This window comes from Odontesthes bonariensis, chromosome 1 (genome assembly GCF_027942865.1).
Source record: "Odontesthes bonariensis isolate fOdoBon6 chromosome 1, fOdoBon6.hap1, whole genome shotgun sequence".
In the NCBI taxonomy this organism is placed as follows: domain Eukaryota; kingdom Metazoa; phylum Chordata; class Actinopteri; order Atheriniformes; family Atherinopsidae; genus Odontesthes; species Odontesthes bonariensis.
The window spans coordinates 14,940,604-14,963,862 of record NC_134506.1 but is presented as its reverse complement, the minus strand read 5'-3'; the positions used below and the strand labels follow the sequence as shown (position 1 = coordinate 14,963,862).

Here is a 23,259-nt window from a genome sequence, read left to right as displayed (position 1 = left end):
AAAATGGCAGAGTGAGAGCCAGCTGTCCACTTTCTGTTTGGGGTGTGATAAACTAGCCACTGGGCAAAGGTTATGCGAATGTATCGCATGGTGTTTCCTGGGACACCGATGATGCATTTCTGACAGTTCAGCAACAATCCTGTAGGAGAGAATGACCTCCTTTGATGTGATATATGTACTCTGAGACTTTATTACTGACAAAGTCCAAATTCTTGAAGCCAGGTAATAAAAAAAACTCTCTTACAAGATGATATAACCCCCAGGTCTCCGATCAGTTTATCATTTTGGCATTACGATAGAGAAGCAGCAGAGTCAGGCTGAGTTAGCGGAACTATGAAAAAGAGCGAAGTAAAACCGAAGTACATAGAAACACTGCACATAAACATACCATGAGTGCTATTTGAAAGGCAAAAGGTCATGCCCAATATTTATATCTATGGGCCAAAGCACCTTGAAAATTATGGATGAACTATTTCTCTTTTCTTGCAAAGTGTAAGAAAATAATTGACATATGAAAATGATTTAATCGGTTTTTAAACAATCTTCACGTTTGGTGCAAAAAATGTCTGCACAGTATCCATCAGGACTGTAATACATAAAGCATTGAACTTGCATGAGGTGCATATGTCATTGAACAAAAATTCAATTTGAGCTGGTATAAAATAATTGGATTTATATCTTTTTTCCTCGTTATGATGGTCTTTCTTTACTTATTCATAAACTCTGCACCATTCATCTAAATAGGCATTCTCAACAAAAACAAGAACAAAAAAAAGGGGCCATGCTACCTCGGGAAAACATGCATCGCTCAGTAGTTTGTTCTCGACATTGATTCATTTTTCAGCATCCTGACAAACCCGGTCTACCAGACAGAAAATGCCAATACTTCTGCTATGTCCTTCCACCAGTGCCTCATCTGTTCACAAGGGTGATGTCGGGAAAGGAGGCAGATATTAAGGTTTGTCTGGCTGCTATTTTTAGTTCAGATAGACCTATTACAACCATCACAGAGCACTGTATGGAAGTTTTTCTGTGCCATCCGAGTTTGAATACGAATTTCTAATATTGAATTTTTACAGCATCAAAATCAGACTTTGAATTTGAAAAACCAACAGTGGAAAAAGAAATCAATTTCTAAAAACAAAAATCAGTGAAAAAAATTCAACTTCAAAAAATTCAGTGAAAAAAGAACCAGACTCAACATCCAGGTAAACAGGGAGAAGCAATCGATCCCTGTCTCAATTCATCCAACAGCAGTCAATCAAGTCACGCTCCATTGGACAGATCAGCTCAATAGATATTAGTAATATCTATTACTCAATTTTACTAACACAAATGGCAATCACCATCACCCGCATTGGTGGACATGGCTGATCTGTCCAATGGAGCGTAACTTGATTGGCTGCCGTTGGATGAATTGAGACAGGGATCGATTGCTTCTCCCTGTTTACCCGGATGTTGAGTCTGGTTCTTTTCCCACTGAATTTTTAGATGTTGAATTTTTTTACACTGATTTTTGTTTTTAGAAATTGATTTTTTTTACACTGTTGGTTTTTCAAATTCAAAGTCTGATTTTGATGCTGTAAAAATTCAATATTAGAAATTCGTATTCAAACTGATGGCACAGAAAAAAAATTCCATAACTGTGCTCCGTTTCATGTAAGACCTTGCGAAACCGAGCTAAGATGACTATTTTGTTGTCAGCGGTTGCAGCTTCCACTATTTGAACTTGTTTTTAAGCAGGAAATCTCACACATGCGGCTTATTACAAAGGAAACAATTACACTGTTGTAGCTAGACCGCTGGCAATTCTGGTTGAATGAGAGCACAAGAACCACTATATTGTTCCCACATATTTGAAAAGAGAAAGAAATTAAAAAAAAGAAATCAAAATCACCCAGGACTGTGCTAAAGTCACACTCCAAGAACAGTTCTTGCTAGACGACTTGTAAACGACGGTGCCTGATCAAATATAAGAATAAAAGTTTGTGTGTTTTTGCCAAGTCAGCGATTGAGCAACTGAATATATACGTTACCTTCATGTTGCCCTCTGCAGAGCCGGTGACAAAGAAGTCCTCGTAGGCATCCAGTGCGAGGGCCTTGATGGCTGAGTCATGGGCCTGGAAAGTGTGAAGCAGCTGCCTCTGACGGATGTCAAACACACACACAAAGCCCTTCCTGCCCCCAGTGATCAGCAGCTGCTGTTTGGGAGCATACTGAAGCACAGTGGCCCCGTTCTCATGGCAGGGGAAGGCTGAAGTGGTGGGAGGGAAGAAATGTTAAAACCGGATCATAAAAGCTGCTTGATATTAGAGAACATCTTTAAATAGAATAGAAAAATACTTTATTCATCCCCCAATGGGGGAAAAAAAAAAAAAATTGGCCTTGCTTTGGCATTTCAAGTGTCTTACCATGGACCATGGTATTGCCAGGTGAAATCAGAGTATCCCAAAGGCAAACATTTCTATGGATAACATAAAACAAATATGTAAGTCAAGTGTTAAAAAGAGAACATGAGTGGCAACGGTTCAAATGAAGTGTTCCTCAGTGCAGATGCTGACCTGTTATCGTTGGACTGTCCGGCTGTGGCGATCAGGCTGGAGGACGTGATGAAGGCAAAATCACCGCAGGTCTTAGAGTGGCACTGCCAACTCTGGCAGCAAGAAAGGACAAGAGAGCATATTCCTTTCAATTATTTGAGTTCAATGAAAGCTTTGTTCTTACTGAAATGGTAAAGAGGGGGGGGATGACCTCACCAGGTATGGTTTGGGGTTGGAGGACGTCTGATTGACCTGCCAGAGACTGAGGAAACCCTCTCCATCAGCAACTCCACACTACAAGAAGAATCCAGATAAATGGGGCCATATAGACAAAACACAGCCATAACTGAATGTGTCTCTGTGAGTGTGGGTGTGTGTGTGTGTGTGTGTGTGTGTGTGTGTGTGTACCTTATTGCCCTGGGAGTTGAAATAGAGTCGCGTGACTCTAGCATTGCCAGCTTGTCTGAAGCAAATGAGCTGCTGTGGTCTGTTCCATTCAAACATTCTTACACTGCCATCCTGAGCCCCCGTCATGTCTGAAGCACGGCCACACACACGCACACACACACACACACACGCACACACACACACACACACACACACACACACACACACACACACGCGCACAGGAAAAATTAAGTCAGAAGAGCATTCGGAAAAAAAATAAAATAAAAAAAAATAAAAATAATCAAGGATGATTTTTTTTGTCCTATAGTTAAATGTAGCCACTTACAATACTGATATATGGGATGTGATGTCATTCTCTTCACATTATTCAGATTCCTCTTCATAATCTGAAAAAAACATGAATAAGAACAAATTAATCCTGTACAGTATAAGAGCAGAACTTCTGTTTGCTTAACACTAGCTTATTACACATTCTGTGACACCCTCTATCCCAGCTTCCTCACTGTATCACACTACACATTTATCAGTGAGGCTGGGACATGCAGAACCCCGGCTGCGAGTTAGTGTGACGCAAATCTGTACCTTGGGTAGTCGGCTGTGAGAGCTGCTGCTATCTGTGTTTATATGCGGCCATCTCTGCCATGCAAACATGCCCCCTCTCTGTATCAACCTCTATAGACTCAGCAGGAAAGCTGTTTAGTCAGCATGGCTCTGTTTGGCTTGACGTTGATAAGAATTGCAAACATAAACTTTGTCTGAAAATGTGTAGAGAATGGGCAGCAGAGTAAAGAGGCCACTTTATTTTCTGGATTAGGTCTCTGTTTATATTTTGATGTTAGTATATCTTCAACTTTATTAAAGCATTTCTAGATCCTAATGTTCTGCAATATAAAGACTGCAGAGTCATTCCACTCTTAATATTTCATCTGTAGGGCTGTAGAAAGGGCCTTGGTTTCCCCCTACTGGTTGTTACTGAGAACTGCACAACCATTACTATTTGGTTTTGTTGCTCTTGTGTATGACTGTGTGCTTTTGTTAGCTCATACCACACTGGCCCCCATGCTGGTCTGACCACTACCGAGCCATGGCATGGATGCAGAGACCGGCATCTGCGGTGGTGCAAAAGAGACAGAGCTAGCCTGGGCGATATTGGTATGAGAAGAGCGATGGTCTATGTCATCAGAGCTGGAAAACAAAAACACAGCCATCACCCATCACTAAGGTTTAGTCATTGTTTCCTGGTTGTGTTCTCATGACAGAGAGAAAGCAGTCTATAATCAGCGGGAATCAGACCTGCGGGACTCTTTATCAAAGTCATCCCCTATCCAGGTGTAGGGCTGGACAGCCACGAGACTAGTGACATCCACCTCCTGGACATCATGGGTGGAGGCCAACACTATCTCATTGGAGTTAGCCTGTGAAGGGAAGGAGACAGGGAAAAGTCTTGTCAAAACTTGCTTTTCATTTTCCAGAAAAAAACTGACATTACTGTTAGTTCAAGGAAAGATTCCTGGCTGTGTAAACTGTTCCTGTCTTGTGATGTTTTATCTATTCACCCTATTACATAGTGCCAAATTACATATTAAAAGGAGACATTCCGATAGATAGTTTTTAAAGAATTTTTGGTTTCAAGTTGTGGGAGAGAGGGGAAGGCATGCAGCAAAGGGCCCGAGCCTTGAACCCAGGCCGGCTCACAGAGCCATAATTTCCCTTGTTTGAACACACGTATAACTGACCTTATTGATGGCGAATGCCATGATTATATCAGACTCCTTGTGAATAATTTTAGCCTTTCCGCCGGGGTAGCCCAGATCTGCCTCCACCTGGAAAAGTAAAGAAAAACAAACAGATCAAAGCTGAGGAGAGACATAAAAGCCACAGTCAGAGTACCTGTGGCCACTGAGTGAGAAGTTGTACGCTTAGAGGTCTGTTCTTTGAAAATACTGTAATTACAACATTAAATTCCCTCGATGAGTAGTAAGGTAGAAGAAAAGCTCCGTACTTGCTTTGGGCCACCAATGTTTTTGATTAAAAACTTATTCCCAGTTCATAAAATGGTAGAAACATGTGCAGCCACATTCAACAGAGGAGAGGAGTAATCGTCACGTGGAGGCGCATACAGCTACTGTAAATATTGACAGTATTGCCTGTTGATTTGGGTTTCGGCTGTGACAACACATGGCACAATTAGCAAGCCTTACACAGCGTTGACAGTGAGCATGCGAGTTAGTAGATCTACTGTATGTGCCAACCCTCTTAAACGCTTGCTTTTGGGTCCAGTAGAATCAGTCCAGCTAGAGAGGAAAAAGGAGTGTGATACACAGGGAGACGTGTTATTTTTAGGGATCGGTGTGAGGCTATGTGAGTGGAGGTCTTAGGTGTCCCAGTGAAAGGAAGAAGTTAAACATCGAGATCGAAGCCTCAGAGCCTGGAGGAGTTTTTATGCCAGAAAAAGAGCCAGAGCAGTCACTATGAGGCCAAGCTGGAGGGGAGGGAAAAAAAAAAAAAAAGTGCTTCACCAAGTTCGGTGTGAGTGTGACCTCCTAACCTCAAACAGCAAATCCCAAAATCTGATGCAACTGACACACTACTTCTTTATTTTTATTTTTTTATATATTAAATGCATTTGCACCTTCAAGCTTGGCTTCGCAGTGACTATCTGAGACAGACAGACAGAGCCAGGGCCTGGGCTGGTACAGTAAATTATACTACCTTATAGGGACTGCTAGCTCCAGCTATGCAGTTTGGGTTTAAACGGTCCACATGGTTCTCTAAAGACTACACAACACACAGAGGCAATATAGACACAGAAAACACCAACACGGCACAACACAAAACACATGCACAAACACAGGAAAAAAAAAAAAAACATGAAATGAAAGGAACATGAAGAGGACTGAGAGGATCTTGTATACTTGGAATAAATGACAGCAACTGTAAACTTTAAGCCCTCGTCATCAGTCTTCCTTATTAGCATGGTGTCAAGAACAGTGGATCTGACTAATATGGATCATCCCATTTGCAAAGCCTGCTACGATAACAAGAGTAAGAGCGCATGGGGCGATAACCTCTGGAATTTTCTTTACATTTCCACCTGCAGCTAAATAGCCAAGTTTGTAATCAGTGATTGCACAATAATGAATAATTCCAGACATCACAGAGGCCAGTGATCTGCACTTTGCTTGATTTAAGATGTCCGAGGAGTCAAAGCAAAGATAATCCCACAAACAAAAACATTTAAAACAGAGATAAATGCTCAAGGGGCACATCTCTGTGTATTACAGCAGCAGGCCCGGATTTAATACAGGAGGTTAAAAATACCCCAAATTCATCTACATTTTTATGATGAACAGTTCATTCTTGGTGCATTATTGACCAGATTAAACACCTAAAAAAGGACCTCAAAAATCCTAATCTGCAAGCATAAGACTCTTCCAACGCAGGCACTGTTTGCATCATGTGTAGATTCTGTTATTGGTTCTCATCGTGCTCTTACAGCAGACTTGCTGTAAAATAACTAAAAAAAAAACAAACATTTAAATAAAAAAGTTATTTTCTTGGCCTCTTAACAGTTGTTTAATAACTACTTGGATGATGATGACGATGAATGTCGTAGGGACGCTATTGCTTACTGATCCTGGCACTATAGATTAGTGATTAGTAATTCGAGCCTGTCAAAAGGTCAGTGTCATCCAACACATGTGACATTTAACTTTACGAGTTAAACGTGACAGACCCACCTTAAAAATCCACCTAATCTCAACTGCGCTGGAAGATGTGCTCAAAAAAGGAGAAAAAAAACAAAAAACAAAACCAAACTAAATAGAAAAAAGAAAAACATTTGGTATATGTATGATATAATATGATTCTAAAAAAAAAAAAATTACTTAAACTGAGGAAACCTGAAATATAATTTTCTTTATGAATGTCGTCTGCTGACCTCACTCTGCTTCCTTTTCTTGGTAAAGATGTAACGGATAAAAGTCTCCTGAAGAACTTCCTGTTTGACCAGGAAATGCCAAAGACGCCGAACTGGAAAGGACTGACTATTCTTCGTCCTGGAAGACAAAGAGCAGACGGGAGAAAGTCACCTGCTTACAGAAGGCATCATTTTCACTTAGATGTAATATAAGATCTCACATCTTACACAGCACAGATAATTGAAATTGTGCTTTGCTGAGTCACACAATTGCAAACACTTTTAAGATAATGAAAATAAAATTAGGCCAAAACTTTGAGATTGTAATTTAAATTCTTCGGTGGGATAAATTAATGACACATCCTTCTATATGCTGTAATGTATAGAAATAATCTGGATATCATGTTAGGAACCCTATATGCAATGGAGTAATTTGCACTCTGTACTGTTTTTGGACAACTAACACATATTATAAATAAAAATGTGAGCCATGTCTGACAATAGGTAACTAGTTAAAAGGTAACTTTTGTATGGAAATGGGTTAAGTAGCCAAGTAGTTCAAACATTAGGGATATATAACAGAACAGAACTTCAGTACAGTACATTACACATTCACTACTGTCACAATGTTTGTTTTTGAACTCTTTGAACTGTAATATTTTGATGTTATTGGCTTAAAGGTGACTGTCGTTACCGAACAATAAGAACGCAGTTCTGATACTCCAAAGTAAAGTTGCGGAAAGGGTGACGCATGTTAAAAGCTTAAACAACTGTTGACATGTGGACGTACCGCCGACATCAGTTTTGACCCATTACACGACTGATCAATTCAGTGGCGGCTGAAGTGAAAAATCATTCAGTAAATGTCTTCAATTTTGCTTTTTATCTGCTCTGAATCTTAAAATAAAACCAGAATGTAAAAGTTGCTATATGCGTCAATGCAAAGCCTTAGTGTGTGATAAGGCGTCTGCATTTTTGCCTGCCGTAAAATATTTAATACTCACTTGAAGGGTGTGTTGTCTGGCTCCAGCATGGCCTTGTGCCGCAGTATGGCGGGGCCAGCTCCTGCGCTGAGGTCAGTGGGGTAAGTGTTGATGTAATTGGGAGGCGGACCATCAAACCTGTTCATTCGCTCCAGCAGAAGCTGCTCCCAGTTCTCTAAAGCCTTCAGCACGGCATTACTGAGAGTGGAAGTGACTGGCAGGTCTGTGGCAGAAACACCAACAAAAAAAGGCCAACAATGATCGACTTTAAATTATGTTAGTGGATGATATGATTTAAGAAATATAAAAATGCATCCATAAAAGAATTCTGATGTAAATTAGATTTAAGGAGCTGCTTAAATCAATGAGGAGGTGAATGTGTACCTGTGAATTCAAGGCCAGTGAGAGGGATGAAGTTCTTTACATTGTGATGAGCCAGTTTCACCATGACCAGGCGGATCAAAGCCCAGCTACGAGCCCCACAAACAGAGCGCGAGGTTAAAATCTGAACAATAGCCTTCATAACTAAATGGCAAAAATAGGAGAGGCTGGGTTCAACCTGTAGGAGTTGGGATCGGAGTGCTCTGTTATCTGTGTGTCAGAAAGGAAGGCGTCATCATCATCGTCATCTTCCTCAGCGCCGCTTTCGTCCGAGTCACACAAAGCATTGCTGTCTGAGAGCGGCAGGAAGGGCTGAGAGGGAGGAAATAATGATGGTTAAGCAAAAAGCAAAGAAGGTAAGAGCAACAGACGAACAACTTTACATAATCTGGAGGCTGTGAGTCACGGAATTCGCTCGTCACTTTATTCGCCGTCTTACTTTAGCGACAAAGTAGTCCCACATGCTCAGCTCTGGGGGAATGAACTTCTCTCTGTAGGCGGGTCTCTCTGCCGGAACAGGAGGTGGGGTGGCAGGTGTCTCCTTTACGGGGCGACCAGGAACCAGCATCCTCATGTTGAATCTACGTCTGTATCTGTCGTCTTCTGCTGGGGCCTGAGGGGGGGCTGCTGCGGGGTAGGAGAGGAGGAAGAAGATGGCAGATTTCACCGTGAGCTCATTGACTGTACCTAGAATGATGATGAGCAGAACCTCAACCTTATTTTCATCCCACAAGAAGGTCAAAAGGGAAACAAAAACAGCAGAGGGAGGGGAAATCTGCATCTACACCAACAAATGAACTAAACTGTACACAACAATCCTGATCCTGTTAAAGCGGCTGAGAAAAACACTTCCATTTAGTGACTTTAACGGGTCATAACACACAAATGATCACTAGTACATTTGGGAGAGAGAGATAAAAACACACAAACACACAAACACTCAGGATGGAGACACAGGGCAAGATACACACAGCTGTGCACGAACCTGCACCATTATCCTGGATGACTATCTCTTTCATAGCACCAGACAAAACAAGACAAGACACAAACCAGAGTAGACAGTGCAGTTAGACACACAGACTCCACACAGTCCATTACATAATTGAATCAGTAAATATTTGATGTAGAGCGAGACACAAAATACACACAGAAAACACAACGAACAGGACAAAGATGGCGAATGAGCCGAGTAGCCGTGTGCTAAGCGTTGTCTTGTTTCCATAGCGCTTGAGGGAGACACATGACAAGAGTGACAACTACAACGTGTTTATTCAAAAAATGAGTTTTGATTGGAATGTGATAGGGATGCATCAATGTGCATCATCTCTGCATAGCTATGCGTCTGTGACATGCATACAAGACAAAAATGGCAGAGCTTTAAGAAGCAATTCCTACCAACAGTCTGACATTTAAGATTGCCTTTCTTCCTCGCTCACACGTAACACTCGAGTACGGAACACTTCTGCTTCATGATTATGGATGGCCTGTATCAAGTTCAATCTTTGAACTTAAAACAGGGTACACACTGTGTGATTCTTGGCAGTCACAGACAAAAGATAACCAGCGTGAAAGAAGTGCATTAAGTCTTTGACTCAGTTGTTCTACACTGGACAGTGAAAGATTAGAACACAAGTGTTGTAATGGTCTTGCAACCAAAGAAAGCCAGAGACGAGTTTCTGACAGTGTCAGAAATTTAACAGCATCGCCCTGCAGTGCAACTGCTGCTAAGACCTACATCTTTTTACCCGGCATTAGAAATGTAGCCTGTAATGATGGATTTATCAACAGGATCCTGGTGGCATTATGTTAAACAGTCCAAATGGAAGCCAAACTAGTTAAAAGTTGTGGAATTCAAACAAAGGAGCGAATCGGGTCGAGTTGTGGCCGCAGAAGCCTTATCTGTATGTTGTGTCTTCCAGCTCAGACTATGACTGTACCAAGAAGGAAGAAACCGTGGAATTCGAACTCCCAAGAAGCAAACCAGTGAGCAAATAAACAAACACTGTAGTAAAGAGCGCCGTCTGTCAGCTAATAAAACCAGCTTTAAGGTAATGTGACACTTAGACTGTGTTGCTCTTCGCAGTTACACCCTACTACATTTAAGTAGGTGTCACCGTCTGCATAGATCAGAACATGATGTAGCCACATTAGATGCCTGTCACACAGCATAGCTTGCAGTGAACTAATAAGATGACTAAAATCACACAGTGTGTAGCCATCCTTAGGCTTTTAACGTCGGAGCTGCTCAGGGTACGACCTGTTCTTTTCTACAAATTGAAAAATACTAATTTATGCCACAAACCAGATCAATTTCTGATGAAATCAGTACCTCTACTACAAGCTACTGATGTACACAAACTCTGGTCCACTCACATTTGTTTAAATATTTCATTCTACAAACTCGATCAAACACAGTTTGAGCTCTACAGCACTGTTCCACGGGTGCTAAAACCTCGTAAAGTGTACCTGGATTCGTCTCAGATTCAGATTTAGTCTGAGAGGGTTGCTCAGCCTTGGCCTCTGAACACTCCTTGCGAGGCCCAGCTGTTGCTTCAGTGATATAACAAGATGAGCACAGAGGACGTTACAACATGAACATGCAATGCAGTATACACACTCGCACTCTCCTGCAAACACACACGGTTGCTGGCTTATCATAACACTGAGCACAGATGTCTTCATAGCACAAGTGGGCTTTGTTGTTTGTAATGAGCATTCAGCGGCAGCTTCACGAGAGAGACAGAGGAGTAAGTCAAGCATCTGCAACAACGCAAACCTGTACAATTACCATGCACTGCAATCCTGCAAACCAGCACTGCAATCCACCGGCCAAGTTACTCACAGCTGGCCTTAGTTGCAGGTGCCACAGTGCCCAGACCGTCTCCCCTTGAAACAGGAGGAGGTGGTCGTTTGGGGCGCTGGGTTTCAGTGGGCATGGGAGTGGGGTTTGGGGTGAGGTTGCTCTGCTCTGGTCTTCCTGTCTCTTGAGACTCCTCTGGCCTGGCTGCCTGAAAATCAGCTGGCACTGGGACACAGGGCAGAGGGCACACTCACACAAGACACTACACACCTGTAGCAGCAGCATGTTTGGAAGAACAGGACAGGACTAGCTGAATATCTATTATTTAGACAGACCCAGAGGATGGAACCATTGGCTTAGATCCATGTGCTCAGACAAGTTTCAGGATGTAAAAAGCCAACAGATGAATAGGAGGAAGACAACGTGATAAAAGGCAGATAATGGAGCACCTCAAAGAGGGTTTCATGGCATGAGAAAAGCATTACGTTTTTTTTGGAAACAACAAAACAATTTTACCTGGTGGAAGTTCAGGTCTCTTTGGCCTAATAATGACTTTTGCCCCTCCTCCAAATACAGCAGCCCACATGCGGTTATTAAGGGGATGCGCTGCCAGGCGGAAGAGTTCATTGCTGTTGTGAGTGCCCAGACCATGGATGAGCAGTGATAGATAAACGGCCACGACCGCTTCACACAGCAGCACATTGAGCCTCGGCTGGTCCTCCTCCCTCGCAGACGTCAACAGAGAAATCAGTGACGACACACCTGCAGAGAGAGTACATGGCGTTTGTGTAATAGATTAACCTGCAATTTACGAAAATAACTTCCACAGCTAAATAAAAACACCATCTCTGCACAAAAGAGAACTCTTTGATGGAACATTTGCATGATGATGTGATAAGTCTTTGTCTTTCCACTTCCTTCCCAGAGGCCATGGAGCTCCTATTATAGAACACCATCTGCCTCTCTGCATAAACACAGATTGCCTGCTTTGCTCTTCCTCTCCTTCTTGCTATTCATATTCTCTCTCAGTCGTGTATTTGATCCTCACATATGTGCCATTTCCCCATCCACTGCATCCAGTGAGGATTCTGGAAAATTACTAACTAAAGTCCAGTCTTACTAAAGCTGTATCAAGAGTAATTAAACAAAAAAGAATGTCAACTTCCCCTGATTTTTGCGTTTTGAGTCGATCTCAATCCAACACCCAAAATACCAGCGGCTAGTAAAGTATAAGCGTAGTTACCTGGCCACTGCGCGGGGGCAGAGTTGGGAGTTACGTGCTCTTCGATGCTTTCTGTGCGCAGTCGTTTCCTTTCGCTGAGCAACAGGCCCTGGTACACCATGCCTGTAAACTGGCTGGTCTCCGTTTGAGTGCTGCAAAAACAACAACGGAAGAAGAAACCATCAGCTGCAACCACGCAAGGCTGTTTTCAGGACGTGGCATAAAGTCCTGCAGAGAATGCTGGACCTATGGCACTGTGCTGATGACACAATTACCTGTAGCTGTGGCTGTCACACAGTGCTTGATAGATGCAAGCAGACAGGGATGCCGCCAGTGTGTGCAGGGTATTCACCTGAGGATGAAAGACACAGTTCATTATTGAACATCGTCATGAACAATCAGTATCATCACTATGAAAGGCTGAAGACTATAGATTTAGCATTTGTGTCCATAAAGCATTTCTCTCTGGTAGAGCATTTTTTTGGCCAGTGTCTCAACTTGCTGAGCAACTCATGCAGTGATTAAAGCATAAATCTTTTCAGCAACAGTCAGTATTACTGCTGAAAGGTTAGTGTGCTGATCTGTCTTCAAATTTCTAACATATCATTTAAGTACAGCTGAAGACAGAGAGAAACAGCCAGAACTCTCATCCCTTTTTTGTCGTTAAGTGATGATTTATTCCTATATACTTAATAAGTGACAGTGACAACACCTACAACAAATTGCCTTTCTGAAAGGTTCTCAGATTTTATAAAAATACCCAGCGCTCAGATTGGCTGGAAAAAAAAGGAGACAACCTTTTTTTCCAGCCTGCCTCATCTCCTCCGTCTTCCTTTGACACAATTGAAACAGAAAGTGCTATGCAGACATTCTGCCTTCATCTGTATAAAGCTCGATTCATATTCAAGTTCTGACCCCATCATCCATGATGCCTGGATGTGGCGCAGTCTCCATCAGTGTGATGGTGTGGAGGATGTCGTGAATGTGGTTGCTGAGGTGGAGAACAGGATTGGCTATGACTGTCTTGGTGGGGGCGATGCAGGCTGATAGCAGAGGCAGAGTTGTAGGCAGAGGGAGAGGAGACTGCAGCTGTTTCACTGTGGTTTCCTACACAGTAAGAGAAGACAATGTAATTTAGCTTTTAGAGGAGATTAAAATGGCACAAAACAAATGCGTGCACTAATGTAAATGTGTACCTGCTGGCTTTCCTGGAGAAGGAACAGAAGCTCCATGCGAACAGAGGTGACCCCCCCTCCCTTGGCTCCATGAAGGCTGCAGTAGGACAGAAACACCCTCAGCAGAGCCTGGTTCTTCCTCAGCCAGGCCTTGCGTCTCTCTGAGTGTTGCTGCTTGGCTTGAAGGCGACGCCGTTCCATCTGGTGCCGCTCGTATGCGCCAGCCTCCATAAAGTCTAGTGCGTCGTCTGATATGTCCACAGACGCTGTGCGATCTCCCCACCGCTCGACCTCTGACCTTTCCTCCTTCCCTTCCACCTGTGTGTCAACATATACAGTAAATTGCCATGGCTTACAAGAAAGAAGGAAAAATACACAACTTTGTGTAATACCTAGTATGAGAAAAAAAGTGCTGAGTAAAAATCGAAATTCTGAAAGTGTACCTTGTAGTTGCAGATCTTATGCATTGCTGCTATCTCCTTCTCCAGCCAATTGTAGAGCTGAAAGCGTAGTTTCCCTCCATCCACCTCAAAGCCTGTGGCCAGCGTCCGCAGCTCTGTCATCAGAATCTTCAGACAGGCACGGAACTTCAGCTGCTCTGCTATCACATCCACCTCTGACTCACCCTGAAATTAAGAAAGGGGCTTAAAAGTGAAGGCCTGCTCTTTGCAGATGTATTAACTTAACTTTAGCATTTTTCTGCTATTCATAATGAAGTGCCATCCTAAATATAAACTTCAGACCAGCAAGTGGTTGCTGCAGGCTCTCAGGATATAAATTTGGTTGAGAGTTCACGGAAGATGCATGCATATATTTCATGTTATCTTTTTTTTTCCACAAACATAGAAAAGAATTTTTCCTCAGTGAAAAAAACAAAAACAAAGCTTTTTTTTTAGATGCCTCTTGGATAGATAAAGTTCTGGCTTTATAGTTGGGAATGATTAAGGTCTGACTACAAGTCAAGTCTCCCTCATACCTTTTAACAACCTCCTATTTGGCAAGTTCAATCCAAATCATATTCATTTGAATTCAACATTTCGGCTATGAATCAAATAACCCTATATCCCAGGTAAGTTCCAACACAGGAATCTGAAAAGGATCTGGCTTTGCACAAATTAAAGATCCAACCTGTGTGCTTCTTTTTCTTTATTTCATTCAATAGAACTAAAAGAACAAATAGTCACTTCAAGGATTGATTATGTAAGACTATCGCTATATATCGCGACCTTATGTACGAGTCCCAGCAGTGGAGTTGGAGAAGCCTCTGACTGAAGCCACTCCATTGTGTTATCAGTATTGGAAACAAATATGTGTGGAGGATGCACAGTCTCGTCCGTTATATTGAAAAGTTTGTTCAACTTTTTTTTTTATTTCCACCATCTCAAGGCGCTCCAGAGCTGTCTCCAGCACAGAGCCACCCGTCATAATCAGTTGAGAAAGATTAAGTCTTTCTTTTTTATAAATTCTAAACAAACACGTTTAATATTCGACATATGCATCTTTCAGGAGATTCTAGATGTGTTACTGCTACCTGTGAGTCCTCTCTTTGCAGTTTGGGGCCATCAGTCTTTGGGCCTTCGTCCGCTTTGTTCTCAAGGTCCGGCTTCTTCATGGTAAGACCATCATCTTCATCTTCATCATCATCATCATCATCATCACCCTTGTCCTCTCCCCAGTCAAGCTTCAATTCGTCTTCTCCCACCTTGACCAAAGGCTGGCTCCAGTCCAACCCACCGGCCCCATCGTTTCCTCCCCAGGCAGCGGTGGGTGGAGCCGGGGAGCCCCAGTCCACACCACTCTGTGTGCCATTTTCCAAGGGTTGACTCGCATTTTCCTTACCCTTGGATGAAGCCTTACCAAGAGGGGAGGAGTTCGATTTTTTGCTAACTTTGGGAATCTTGGAGAGCACTTCCAAAGCCAAAACTGGGCAGCCCACCTAAAGAAAATTGAGATATGACAAAAAAAACATAGATGTGTGATCCGTTGCACGTTCAGTCGGTTTGTTGTAAAGAGTGCAGCAACAAAACTAACTAGCCCACCTTGAAATGTGCATTGGCAGTGGTGAAGAACAACTTGCGCTCTATAAGGTTTATCTCGTCTGCGCTGCTCTTCTCAGCAGGGAGGCCCACAGCTGCTGCTGTGCCCTCTGGATTAGCAAAGTGGCGACGAATGATTAAAGGATGTGTTCTCAAGTAGTTATAGAAACTAAACACCACCGGGTTGCAAGATTTGACCGTCACATCTACCACACAAGAATGAAGGCAAGAGAGGAAACAAAATAAGAATAGTATACAATGAAAATAATTAGCGGAACAAGCGTTCACCAAGCCTTAACGTGCCGTACTGACCAGGATTCTCATCATCCTCTTTCGGGATACGCTCCAACAGTGTGTCTAGGGCTCGAGTGTAATCTTTCATGATCCAGTAGGCTATACTGCGAAGGAAAGGGTCGGGATGCAGCCTGGAACAGTGGTAGCCGCTCCCATCCCTGTTGCAGCCCAAAACCTTCTCGTGAAGAAGGCCTTGGCAGGTGGATGAGTTCTCAAAGTCAGCCTCATACAGCCTTGCTACTATCATGGCTAACTGGAGATCCTCCATCTTTTCCAACAACACCTGCACATCACAAAAAAAGAGGGTTAACACTACAGTTTACACAGGAAGGTTAAGTAAGCCCAAAATGTCAGAAGTTCCAGGACTTTTGAAGGAGTCTTTTATCACTGTAGCCAATACAAGCAGCTGAAACTATATTTTGACTGGGTGTTTGAAAACTATGCAAGATTGTTATGCATTCTATCGGTATGATTTAGGCTGCTTTTTAATAATTCTGGTCTGCAGAGTAACTAGCTTCTCTTAGCTGCACAACCACTGATGTAGAGGTCTAACTGTCATACAGAGACTCTTTCATCATCTACACTGTATTGCCTCTGTAAATAAAATGAATGACGAGCGGAGGGGAATAAGCTGTGTCTGGGGATCTAGTGTGTTAATGAGTGCGTGTGTTGTTCACACCTCAATGGCATCTTTAAGGGAACCGGCTAATAAGAAAAAGGCAGCGGACTGCTCAAAACGTTGCTTTCCCAGCAAGGAGAAGGCATTCTTTAGAGCTGCTTTTCGCCAGCGATCCTCACTGAAGTTGTTCTTGAAGAACTGAGTCATCTTCTCCTCATGCTGAGACCTGAGAGGGGAAAACCAGAAGGCTCCATAACTTATGTTGGTTTGGAGAGAGCCTTCGTTAAAGTTAAACAGTAGCACTATTCAGAATAAATTGATTTTTAGAGACAATGTCCGACTGTACCTAAAGAGTCCCCACAGGACAGCTTTCTTCTTCATAGCCAAGTAGAACAGTGCAGCATCTAAAGGGTCATTGTGTCTCTGGAACGCAGCTTTCCCCAACTAATATAAAAAAAAAAAAACACAAAAAAAAACAAAAAAAACATTGCAGTTACTAAAACAGTATGCTTTCACTCACAATATTTAAGCTCCAAATATTAAATCTCACATACAACAAATCATCCTGTAATTTACCACAAGTGATTCCCTTACTTAGTTGCTGTTGCGGAGCAACACGTGTAAATGATTTGCTTTTGTTTACCCTGCTCTTTTCACCGATTTTAGGGAATTACTCATTATCCTAAAAAGATACTTTCCACAGGAACACAATTACAGTGTAAATAGAGCTTGTGGTGAAGGGAAGAAGCTTAAAATAACTGTAGCTTTAGAAGAGAACCATCTGAACCTGGTCTAAAATATTTTGGTTGCCCAAGTTACTTTGCAGAAGATTCCCTCCCATTCCCATTGTTTTTTTTAGGCCACTGCAGATATACAACTGTCCTACAACTAGAACTGACAACCAATTAAACATCTACAGAAAATGGTTAATTGTTCTTGCATTATCACTTGGTCAAATGTAACCGATTTTAATTAGATGCACTGAATATACAGATTCTGCCCATATTTCTCCTGGTACCTTCTCCACCATTTTCCTCAGCGTGTTGATGTTACGTATCCACCATCCCACTCCCACAGCTCTGAGCTCAGACCACTGCGGGTTGCCTCTCTGCATGGCGGGGATCATGTTCAGCTGCTCCTCCTCCGCCTCGGAGTGGAAGGCCCATGCAAAGTGGCATGTTGAAAGACCTACCACAGACAGACCGTGGGGGAGACATGCAAAATGTCCAAGGCTCAACGCAAAAATGAAATCAACTCACAGTCATATCCTATGTTTGCAATCAAATACAATTATTCATTTTTGTCCCAGCGGTAGCATAAACAAGAGTATTATTTATTTTTTTTACCCTGGTGGAGCAGCTGCATACGGTAAAGTGGGGGCAGAGAGGTGAGCAGGCAGGTGTGAAGACGCATGGCGAGCAGGTACCTTAGTCCGCACTCATCAAGAGCCTCGCCACCTACATATAAACACCAGGAAGCAGTCAGGTTTGTCACTAGGTTTCAACAGACGACCATGCAAAAATACCTAGCAGAGAGAAAAAAGCCTTTTATTACCATAAAGAAAAAGCCAACTCCAGTATCATTTCAGTTCATGCAATCCTTTCAAAGAATATATATCTCTTGTCCCTGAACCTTCTTACCCTCTCTATGCTTACGTAGCCCTGGAACAACCTGCTTATGTCCTCCTCTCAAAAGACTAAATAAATAGGATGGAAAATTAGAGAAAAAAGACAACGATAATGACAAAGTGCAAAGGAACAGTATATGCACTGTTGTTTATGTTAATAAAAGATTTGATGGCTGGAGATTAGCAAGATGCAGGAACACACAATCTTTATGTTTCTAACCTTTAGACAACTTTAAAGCAATATTAATGAATGTGGCCATGTTTCATTCATCCACAAAGGAAAAGTTCTTGATGAACTCTAGAACAGAACCCGAATCAATCAAGATAACGCTTCTGAAGAAAACAGAATTTTACAGTGCCATGTAACCCCACTGAGTTTGGCTTGGCTCACTAAATGCCTGTCAGTGTGAAATAAATTAAAACAAATAAAAAATAAAACATAAGAACACACTTGGATGAAAGTGAACGTCAGAAAACCAAAATATATTGTTCGCTTTAAACTAACCAATTAACACCTGAAGCAACACATGCGTGCTTTGATCTTTCAAGCCTGATGAATCACCCGAGCCTCCTCAACATTTTTTACAACTGGGATACAATCGATAATCGAATTACTCTCATCCTGTAGACCCAGCTATAGTTGGGGTATGCTCCTTAGTTGAGCAAGGGTAATTATCCTTGGATATATGGCGATGAATGAAAATCTCGAGCATGCGCAGAACGCAAAGTCTAATTCACCACGTGCTTCACCGTCTACAAGCATGTTTATTTTGACTTTCAACCGAGTTATCCCGCAGTCTTAATCTTAATTTCTTCTCAGATTAAGGTGTATACATGCACTTAATAACTCAGTCTTATTGTAATTTAGCGACCTCAGAATCGGGTCTCTGCTCTTTGCGGACGATGTGGTTCTGTTAGCGTCGTCGGGCTGTGATCTTCAGCTCTCACTGGAGCGGTTCGCAGCCGAGTGTGAAGCGGCTGGGATGAGAATCAGCACCTCCAAATCCGAGACCATGGTCCTCAGCCGGAAAAGGGTGGAATGCTCTTTCCGGGTCGGGAATAAGATCCTTCCCCAAGTGGAGGAGTTCAAGTATCTCGGGGTCTTGTTCACGAGTGAGGGACGAATGGAGCAGGAGATTGACAGGCGGATCGGTGCGGCGTCTGCAGTGATGCGGGCTCTGCACCGGCCCGTCGTGGTGAAGAAGGAGCTGAGCCAGAAGGCGAAGCTCTCGATTTACCGGTTAATCTATGTTCCTACCCTCACTTATGGTCACGAGCTGTGGGTAGTGACTGAAAGAACGAGATCGCGAATACAAGCGGCCGAAATGAGTCCCCCCAGAAGAGCTGGAGGAAGTGGCCGGGGACAGGGACGTCTGGGTCTCTTTGCTCAAGCTGCTGCCCCCGCGACCCGATCCCCGGAGCAGCGGAAGATAATGGATGGATGGATGGATGGATGGATTATTGTAATTTAGCCAATAATCAGATCCTTTCAGTGCCATGTAACCCCACTGACTGACTGACACACAGAACCATTTTGTTTGGTGAAAATATGCATGAATCAGACAACTGGGGGAAGAACTAAGCATAAGACCCAAGTTTAAAATACAGAGGATTCTCTGTTTGAATACTTCCATTAATGTGGATACACTATATGCACAATGTCGGTGCCACATTTAGTCCATTTTTACAACTTGTCAAGCATCCAACAACACATCTAATACTACAGTCAAGATAGCAATTTAACTGCCATAATGACCAAGCATCAACATAAGAAATGTAAAGGCAAAACATGATCAAATCTGATAATAAGCATACCATCCCAACATTCTTAGTGCAATGCAGGCTGCCATACTTGTCAGTGCGTTCACACAGGTGTATCCGTGCACAGTAGATTAAGACAGCAGTGGACACCTAAGAAAACACAATAAATAGTAACCTGTGTACTGTTGATCAGTGGAGCTCGTGACCTCAGCACTGGTAGTTGCAACTGTATCAGCCAAAGCCACCAGGAACATCTGCTCCAGCCTGGTCAGTCCTGGGAGGCTGGAGTGCATTAAGTGACTGGATAATACCTGGACACAGGCAAGAGGAAACAGAGCATATTAATACAAATTCCGTTGCTCCCCAATTATCACCCATACAGCATTAAAACGAAAATATTACCACCATTTTTACAAGCTTTAAATGATGCACAATACCTGAGCATGCTCTGGTCCAAAGTAAGTGGGTCCGTACTGAGAGAGGTTGATGACTCGAGATTTCTTCTCCGGTTTATCAGTAGCAAAGTTCACAAAGTCATCTGTGGTAACTGTTGACACCTGTTAAGACAGACGAGAAACAGTTAAATGCATCAGCAGACCGAGGTGGATCTTGAACCACAAAACCAATTAAGATCCTTTAATCATTCCTACCTGGAAGAGGTCAGCATACTGGTCCTCTGCAGACTTCTGAGCTACATCACCATCAGCCACCTTGGTACCCATAGCATTCTCTTCTGCTCCTTTGTATGAAGTGTCCAGGTCAGCCAACATGAGCGAGTAGAGCGGCAAAGGGGGGATGGAGTTGATCTCCGTATAGTCCCTGCCTCCATCTCGGCCGGCCACTATGGTGTCTTTTGCTGTGCTGCCAGTCACACTGATTGTCCGAGAGAGATGTCTCCTGGCTCCACCTTCACCTGCCTCCACATCCCTCACCACAGCAACTTCTCCGGCAATGCACTTGACCAGATGTGCAAGGATGGCCTGGACGCATACAAAACCAGTTGTTTATAAAAGTGGATACAATGAGACTGCCAAACATCTTGATTGTCCAGTCAAGTAAGAATGTGCATAACTACACATAGCAGTAGTTATCTTTGATGAATAATTTAAAATTCTAAATAATTCTGTTCCATTTCTTAAAAACCAGTGAATCAGGGACAAACGATCGTACCTTGGCACGGCGGACCTTGCCCAGGTCCATGAGTTCCAGCAGCTGAGTTGGATGGTACTGCGGTAGAGTTGGGGACAGGGAGTGAGCTGCCTCAAACAGTCCCCCTTCCTGCAGTCCTGCTGGGGCACGGAGGGCCTCATCCACTGCAGCACTCCCCTCAAACACACTCTTCAACCTTGTTCTCCCTTCAAAGGCCGAGGAGGAACCAGTGATTTGACCTCCAGCAATGTCGGCTGATGATAGGTTGCCCTCTTCTCCCTCGCCAGGCTTCTTGTCCTGATGCCACTGAGCATAAACATGCATCTCGCAGTCCATACCCACCACCAGGATGCCATCCCTCACCCAAGATAGGGACACTGGCAGCGAAGGCGTGCCATCCACGGAGGACACAAGGTCCACGGAGCGAAGCAGGATCCAGCGAGAGCGGATCCCCTGTTTGATGCTGCCCCCTAGGGGAAGCGTGATGACAGCCACACCCTCCTTACTGCTCGTCTGCTCATTGACCATGCCAGATATACGGCCATACATGAGAATGTTAGAGCCCACCCCAACAGTGAGGATGTGAGATCCATCCTCCTTTGACAACCAGTCCAGGTGCACAAAGTGCTTAATATTGGGTGAGCTATGGTCTCTGCTCATGTATAGGTCAGACCTGTCATGGGGAAAAGTATCAACTTAAGAGGACAGTTGACAAGAAAGGACAGACAGAATATGATATAAACACAGAGGTAGTAGCATTCTGACCTGCTGTAGACAAAGAGGTTGGAGTCCACACTGACTCTTGGATCCAGGGTTGATGAGGGTCTGGCAAAGTCATCAAGGTGTACAGTTTGCTCTAAAACCCACTCTGAGCCACCGGTTGACTCACACTCATAGATGGACACATGCATAGAGAAATCTTCTATCGAACCCTGCAGCTGAGGAGAAGATAAGTGTTTTTTTATAATATTCATGAGAGTAGGAAGGATACGGCAGAAAATGTTGATGATTACGCTAAGTGCACTTGAAATACATTACGTATAAAGAAATGTGGACTCATGAGAATACTTCATTAGTGCCTGAAGGGATCTTTCTAAACTACCAGTTCTTCAAGTACACTGAGAACCCAGAATTTTTCCCGACTGTGGACCATAAACCTGAAACTATTACTACTACCTGTCCCGGTCGTGGCTGTTTAAAGGCCATAGCCAGTCTACCGATGTAGGAGCAGGACACAGCTACGGGTCGTCCTGACACGCACACAGCGCTGTTGTTGTCCTCCTCCTCATTCATGAGGGCCCAGGGCTCCCAGCGGTACGCGCGGTCATCCTGGTCATCTCCATTACAGGCACCATCACCCTCCACGGCACAGCGCCAGAACCGCACGCGGGAATCAGAACAGGTGGTTACAATCAGGTATGGGGCCAGGCACACAGGATAGATGGAGGAGGAGCTCAGGTGACCTGGCAGAAAGTGGGGGCAAAGGAAATCAGAGAAATGCTCAGCAAAGATATAGAAAAGCATCTAAACACGTGATGTGTTTTTCTGAGGCCATGCTGCTCCATTACCATAGCATGTCACAAACAGATTACTTGGGTAGTTCTTGGAATTTTGAAATGCCACCTCGTCAACCAAAATAAATATATATATATATATATATATATATATATATATATATATATATATATATATATATATATAGATAGATAGATAGATAGAGAGAGAGAGAGAGAGAGAGAGAGAGAGAGAGAGAGAGAGAGAGAGAGAGAGAGAGAGAGAGAGAGAGAGAGAGAGATGTGATCCAACCTGCAGAGGGCGTGGCTCTGGTAACCTCCACACCATGGGGTAGGTCAAGCCGCTTGCTGCACACCAGCCTGGAGCTGAGAATGAGTTTGCTGGCTGATTGCAAGTTGGCTGTAGAAGCTGACCGCGGTAGGGGTCTGATAGGAGAGGTCTCCGGAGATGAATCGGCATTCATTGCTTGATTGGGAACCATTAGCTGGCTTTGGAAGCTAAAATCTGGACTTGGCTCATCTGGACACAAAGACGCAGAAATATAGGAAGTAGTCCACAAGTCCATATTTCAATTTCAAAATTGAGATTAGCACATGGAGTCATGCTTAACATATCTAAGTAATGTCCATTATTATATCATTGCCTGCTTGACTGGGTGCACCCCTGCACTTACCAACACAGGCCTGCACAGACTTGAGGTGCAGATGCCACATCTGCAGGACAGAGTTCCTGTTGAGATCCTTTTCTATTACCACCAGGAAGAACTTCTCAGAGAATGGGGCAGGTTGGTAGTCTGGGTTGAGTAAGAATAATTTTCATCTTGTGACAAT

General features: G+C 43.3%; 1 protein-coding gene across 14 annotated transcripts in view; it reads right to left on the bottom strand.

Annotated features, from left to right (window-relative positions):
- dmxl2 (Dmx-like 2) overlaps positions 1-23,259 on the bottom strand; it is a 45,436-nt gene that overhangs the window by 2,574 nt on the left and 19,603 nt on the right. For 3 of the 14 annotated variants that reach the window (XM_075478293.1, XM_075478319.1, XM_075478398.1), the window contains 37 exons: positions 23,103-23,222; positions 22,721-22,948; positions 22,088-22,377; positions 21,680-21,852; positions 20,936-21,587; positions 20,416-20,745; positions 20,203-20,322; positions 19,941-20,076; positions 17,724-17,834; positions 17,396-17,565; positions 16,724-16,821; positions 16,438-16,603; positions 15,777-16,041; positions 15,468-15,670; positions 14,960-15,364; positions 13,872-14,054; positions 13,450-13,746; positions 13,169-13,360; positions 12,529-12,605; positions 12,275-12,405; positions 11,548-11,793; positions 11,074-11,256; positions 8,671-8,858; positions 8,410-8,543; positions 8,235-8,320; positions 7,872-8,073; positions 6,889-7,006; positions 5,661-5,726; positions 4,685-4,771; positions 4,242-4,363; positions 3,995-4,133; positions 3,274-3,334; positions 2,949-3,076; positions 2,757-2,834; positions 2,562-2,653; positions 2,412-2,464; positions 2,037-2,254 (listed from right to left, as the gene is read on the bottom strand). In XM_075478293.1, coding sequence (XP_075334408.1) covers positions 2,037-2,254; positions 2,412-2,464; positions 2,562-2,653; positions 2,757-2,834; positions 2,949-3,076; positions 3,274-3,334; positions 3,995-4,133; positions 4,242-4,363; positions 4,685-4,771; positions 5,661-5,726; positions 6,889-7,006; positions 7,872-8,073; positions 8,235-8,320; positions 8,410-8,543; positions 8,671-8,858; positions 11,074-11,256; positions 11,548-11,793; positions 12,275-12,405; positions 12,529-12,605; positions 13,169-13,360; positions 13,450-13,746; positions 13,872-14,054; positions 14,960-15,364; positions 15,468-15,670; positions 15,777-16,041; positions 16,438-16,603; positions 16,724-16,821; positions 17,396-17,565; positions 17,724-17,834; positions 19,941-20,076; positions 20,203-20,322; positions 20,416-20,745; positions 20,936-21,587; positions 21,680-21,852; positions 22,088-22,377; positions 22,721-22,948; positions 23,103-23,222 — 6,548 coding nt within the window. Of the gene's footprint in view, positions 1-2,036; positions 2,255-2,411; positions 2,465-2,561; positions 2,654-2,756; positions 2,835-2,948; positions 3,077-3,273; positions 3,335-3,994; positions 4,134-4,241; positions 4,364-4,684; positions 4,772-5,660; positions 5,727-6,888; positions 7,007-7,871; positions 8,074-8,234; positions 8,321-8,409; positions 8,544-8,670; positions 8,859-10,697; positions 10,782-11,073; positions 11,257-11,547; positions 11,794-12,274; positions 12,406-12,528; positions 12,606-13,168; positions 13,361-13,449; positions 13,747-13,871; positions 14,055-14,959; positions 15,365-15,467; positions 15,671-15,776; positions 16,042-16,437; positions 16,604-16,723; positions 16,822-17,395; positions 17,566-17,723; positions 17,835-19,940; positions 20,077-20,202; positions 20,323-20,415; positions 20,746-20,935; positions 21,588-21,679; positions 21,853-22,087; positions 22,378-22,720; positions 22,949-23,102; positions 23,223-23,259 lie in introns of all 14 variants that reach the window. The other 11 variants (XM_075478406.1, XM_075478310.1, XM_075478337.1 and 8 more) reach the window with 11 other exon arrangements.